General features: G+C 59.7%; 1 protein-coding gene across 3 annotated transcripts in view; it reads right to left on the bottom strand.

The window, feature by feature from the left end:
* LOC113218156 (cyclin-dependent kinase 14) overlaps positions 1 to 5448 on the bottom strand; it is a 162223-nt gene that overhangs the window by 24480 nt on the left and 132295 nt on the right. For 2 of the 3 annotated variants that reach the window (XM_026438380.2, XM_026438381.2), the window contains exon 3: positions 4853 to 4981. The exons of the other annotated variant lie outside the window; for it this stretch is intronic. In XM_026438380.2, coding sequence (XP_026294165.1) covers positions 4853 to 4981 — 129 coding nt within the window. The remainder of the gene's footprint in view (positions 1 to 4852; positions 4982 to 5448) is intronic. 3 annotated transcript variants of the gene reach the window in all.

Raw genomic sequence — 5448 nt, 5'->3', positions numbered from 1 at the left:
GGGTGCAGGCGAATGAAGGGGGTGGGGATGAGCGTCGGCCGACGGTCGGTCCAGACCTCGCACCGCAACGGGGGCTGTGGCTTATGGCAACGCCAGCCGCGGCCAGCAGCAAGCCCCCCAGTGCGCAGCAGGCCCTTAATTCAGACGGCGACATCTGATCCATCTTGCTCTGGTTGCAGGGCCGCCACCGCGCTGTGCCGTGGGGACCCCAGGAGAATGGTGGCCGCTCAGTCCGTCGTGTCGTGTCGCGCCCCGTCCCCGTCCAGGCGCAGCAGCGTGGCAGGGCAGAGGGTGGCCGAGGGGTGGAACCTCAGTCAACACACCCCTCCGGCACATCGTTACCGGGGACGGGGTGGACTGAACAGGACCACGTCCATATCTATCTTTCCATCCTTATAACCTTCCGTCCCGTCTGTCAATGAGGGAGGGCGCTCGGGCTCGAGGGGCGAGGCCAGGCTTCCGGCAGCCCCTGGACTGCGCTCAACTGTCGTCGATCCATAAAGAATTATTCGGAATTATTGTTATGCATTACTAATTGTAAAAACGATTGTAATAATGATGCCTCGAATTAAATATTTACTTAAATACATACACAAGGGTAAAGCTACAGTTGGAGAGCCAACTTTTATTTGTTCTTTGCTACTTTTTTTTTATACTACATGTAGTGCACTATTTTCTTGCTGATTCACCCCACTCATGTCTGTAAGAAAGTGAGGGGCTGTATGGCATGACGCTTGCTCGTGCATTGAGGCACCCTATAGTCAGAGACAATAATAGTAAAACCCAACAAACCAGAACATCTCAGAACTTGCGACTCGCGATTGAACCACCCAGTATATCCCGAATCAACTGCCATTTCGGCTATTTTTTTTCTCCCCGCCGTGCACACCCTTGGCTGTTTACACCAAGTGGATTGTCAGGATGCTTAAAACCGGCAGGTTATTACCAACAGGGGAGACAGTACTGAAACTATAGGAGAACGCCATCAGTCTCGGTGTGGTGTGGCTGCCGGTGGCTCATGGCACTAGGCCTGCTGGCCCACCGCCAGCAATCCCCAGGCTGTTCTCATCCTTCCGGGCGGGCGGGGGCTGGGGCAAGGGGTGTCCCAAGGGTGGACCCGGAACACTCTCCGGCCCGGGCTGCGCCGGGCTCCCTAACGCCCGCCCCACTTGAACACGCCAGGATACACGAGATGCCAGCGCGACACCTCTCGGGCGGGGCTGCGGTGCCTCTGAAGGAGCGACCGAGAGAGAAAGGCAGACACGAAGGAGAGAGAGGCAGAGAGGACAGAAGGAGGGAGAGAGAGGGGGAGGAGGGGATGCGAGCAGCAGCGCGCCAGGCGCACTAGCAGCGCTTACTTTTGATACACACGACACAAAAGCCAAGCCCGCGCTGCCACCGCCTGACTGACAAAAGGGGAGAGAACAAACTTGGTTCTTTACTCGCGAGTAGTTTGTCGTTTCGGGCGGAGCGGGCGTGTGGTGCTGGCGCCATGTTGGCTGTGCGAGCGAGCGAGAGATACAGAGAGAGAGCACCGTGTGCAGGTCACACAGCACGGGAGCAGAATATATTGTGAGAAATAAGAGAGGTACGGCGTCCGGGCTGAAGAGAAACCCTACCCCTTACATAGTCTGTCCTCACCTCGCTCTCTCTATCCGTCCTCGTGCGGTATTCCGTCTGTCTTCATCCCCTGCTCTCCGTTCGTTGTACGGGTCTCTCTGTCTCTCTCTATTTCTTCACTTCCCGATACTCGGGATACGGCAGGGCGCACGGGCCTGTTGTGACGTGATTCAATCTCGCCGGGGCACGGCCGGCTCGGCTCGCTTCGGCTCGACTCGGTCAGCTCCACTCGGCTCGGGCTCGCCTGGCCGCCGAAGCACTCAGAGTGCACATCAGGTTCCCGCCCTTGCTTTGGCAAAGAGAGCGAGAGAGAGAGAGAGAAAGGGGAAGACAGAGAGATGGAAAAAGATAGAGCAGTAAGGAGAAGTGTAGAATAGAGGGAGGAGGGAGGAGGGGTTGGGTACCGGGGTTAGAAAAGCAAAGTAAAGAGACGAGAGGTAGGAAGAATTGAGCACGGTAAAACGGTATACGCCCGTGGACAGCTCTGAGGGCGAGGGCGCGGTGGGGGTTGAGGGTGGTGGGGGTGAGGGGTGGGGGTATTTGCTCGCTCTGCCATGTGATGACGTCAGTCTCCAGCGAGTCGTCAACGCGCGGCGCGCTCCCTCGGCAGCGTTCCGTCCCAGCGGCGGCTGCGGAGGGGTGGGGACGCCATCTAATATTTGGATTTGAGGACACCGCCGCCGCGCCACCGGCACACACAGTCGAGTAGGAGATGCTGCCCTGGGGACGCGCCGGCTGCACCATAAAGCGATGCAACAGGAGGGGTGGTGGGGAGGCCTGGGGCCCCAGGCCCCCAGGTGCGAAGCTCTAATTACAAGACTCTAATTCATATCTAGAGCCACCATTTATCGTCCGCTAGGCCCCGCCGGGCTGGGGTATCGTGTCAGGGGGCGCGGCGGGGGGCTTAGCGAAACGGGGGCCGCCGCCGGAAATAGCAGAGGAAGTGGGCGGTCTTTAACGGAAACGCTGCTCGGCTCCCCCGCCCGAGACGGGTGCCTGGAGCAAGGCAGCGCTGTTGCTGATACGGGCGGGAGCATCCCGTCAACCGCTTGTAGTCCAGCCCTCAAGCCGGCCTCCGTCCGACGGGCTGTCCGGAGGCTGTCTGGAGGTTGTGCGAAGGCTGTGCGCGGAGGACCGGCCAGGCCCACAAGAACCAACCGCGGCCGAGGGGCAATAAAAACGTCAAGTCTGTCTTGCGACCAGGACCAGCTCCCCTCCTCGAGGCGGTGAGGAGGATATGGTAGGGGAAAAGAGAGCGAGAGAGAGGGAGGGATGGCGCCAGCGGCGGGGTGGCAGGCCTGGCCGAGAGAAAGAGAGAGGGGATGGAGCGAAGGGGGCCGAGCCACGTCCCCTCACTGGGCTGCGCCGGGGCGCGGCAGGCGCTCACGACCCCGAGGAGGTCGCCTCCCCGGGCGGGGGAGCTCCAGCGACTCCAGTAGCGCTACTGGAGAACAGGAGAGAGGAGAGGAAGTAACGACCGGATACATGGGAATTACACCGTTTTCCAAATAGAATAAACAACCTCGAGCACCACAGAACTTGTTTTTCACAACTGGCACGGCTTTCAACTTATTTTCCATATTTGCCAAATGTGCCACGCAGACTGAGAATTGTTGTGTATCCTCAGCAACCTCTGCAGCCTCCAGCAGGCTGCCTCCCAAGCCCCCGCCCAGCCCACTGAGGCGATGCAGTTCCGCACACATTACCGCTCGAGCGGACGGCGAACGGCAGCGCCGCACAGAATTTATGGGCCGCGGGTCGAAGAGAGAGAGAGAGTCTCGGTGAGAGAATCGCACGTGCGCTGGCTGGCCTGCATAGCCGCCGTGTCCCCACGCCCGCCCCGCGCCCCAGCTTGTCGCTGTCGTGTCCGTATGGCTGTTTCCAGAGGCGAGGGCCTTGCGTCCCGAATCCCAAATCGCGTGGACGTCACTCGTCCGATTCGGTTCCGGAGGCGGGACGCGCGCGACACACGGGCCGAGCCAACGAGCGTGTAAAACACGACGTCAGCCAAATATGGTGGGGGCGCAGCGATAAACCTATCGGGGAAAGAAACTTTCTTGTGGGGCATAAATAACCCGGGGAAGTCTTGCGAGCTCGGCGGCGGGGCATAACGGGCGAATAAACGGCGAAGGGCCACCGGTGAGAGCGAAGGGAAAGGGGGAGGATAGTAAGACTGGGGGGATCAACCCCCTCCTCCCACCACCCAATCAAGTTGCCGTTTAACTGAACGTGCTGCTGCTGCAGCCCCCAAAATAACACAAAACAAAACTGCAGTGGCGAGTGATTAATTGAAAAGTTACAGATTGGCCGCATGGCCGTCGTCGCGATCCTGCGCGTTCTGTGTGTACGGGTCAGCAGTGGGAGGGTTGTCCCCCCACCTTCTAGTCCTAGTTCCGTTCAATTCAAGCTCAAGATAAACTTTAACTGCAGAAACGCGCGTAGCGGCCGAAGCGAGTGAAGTAAATTACGCGCACATAGGCTACACACACAACACTACACTAGGGCTAGGGGGCGGGGGGAGACAACAAAAATGTGAGTCTCACAGTCGCGGACGCCCAGCTCAGCCCCTTTGCTATGCAAATGCCGAGCCTGGCCACGCCCGCAGTGGCCCCCCCCCCCTCCACGCCACCCAATCACTAGTGCGGGGAAGGCGGGGAGGGAGGGCGAGCGAGAGAGAGAGCGATAAGGAAGAGTGTTTTTACCCCCAGAGTAGATCAAAGCAACGGGGGGTCGGAAAGCGGGTGGGGCGGGACGGATGAAGAAAAAGACGGAGGGAATACGGGAAGGGAAGAGGGGGGTTGTGTGTTGCAGGAGGCTGGGAGGCGCACATTCTGCTGTAATTATGTCGCTCGCCATGTCCCGCTGCCCGGGCGAGGTGGGAGGGGGGGTAGGGAAGGGGAAGGTAGGTTTATGTTGTCCCCCCACACCTACTAGATCACCCCCTCGCCTACACATACTGCAACACATGGTGAACACGACTCTACGCGCACGGTCGTGCATCTCCTAACACTCGGGCGCGCGCGCGCGCGCACACAGACACACACACACACACACACACACACAGAGAAACAAACTCGAATTACAATCAATGAAGGGCGGTGGGGGCAGCATGGCCCAGGCGGCGCGCCTGCCCAGCGTGGCATAGCCCGGCCGGTCTGCAGCGCTGCCCGACGGGTGGCCTACCCGGCCTGTGGTGGGGGCCCTCCCTCAGCCTGCCGTCGTACAAACTCACCGAATCTGCAGTCCTTCTCGTTGGGGATGTTGCCGTTGGGCTCGAGCCGGTCCAGGAACTCGTCACTGTAGCCGTTGAAGGGCAGCTTGGCGCCCCGGTTGGAGTGGTCCGAGTCCTCCTTGGATATAGCTGCAGCAAAAGAAAAACCCCGTCAAACATTAAAACGACGTTTTTCAAACGAAGCTAAAACGTACGCAGACGTGAAGGTATACACTTAGTAACGAAACGGGACTCTCTGAACCATATACCCCACCCCACGTCCTCACCCGTGGAAATAATACAATACAAATTTCCTGTCGCGCGCGTGTCCAGTGGTCTGCTGCCGCAGTGTCCGTCGCGCCCCGCCCCGCTGTCACCCACTGACACTGATATGTTTTGCCGCTGATTTAGAGGACCCGGGGGATCGCACGGCATGGGGGAGGTGGGGGGTGGTTGGAGAGTGGCAAAGGGGGTGCGGGGGTGGGGGGCTGACCCGGATCACGGTGGGTGCGCGCGGCGGGTCGAGCACCGCCAGGGGAGAGAGGCAGGGGAGGGCAGGGACCACGCATAAATCATTTATTACCCACCCTGCTGCCCGCGAGGACGACAGCGCCAGG

This window comes from Frankliniella occidentalis, unplaced genomic scaffold (genome assembly GCF_000697945.3).
Source record: "Frankliniella occidentalis isolate FOCC.00 unplaced genomic scaffold, Focc_3.1 Scaffold6, whole genome shotgun sequence".
NCBI classification, from domain to species: domain Eukaryota; kingdom Metazoa; phylum Arthropoda; class Insecta; order Thysanoptera; family Thripidae; genus Frankliniella; species Frankliniella occidentalis.
The sequence above is the reverse complement of the archived record's forward strand: the minus strand, read 5'-3'. Positions and strand labels throughout refer to the sequence as shown.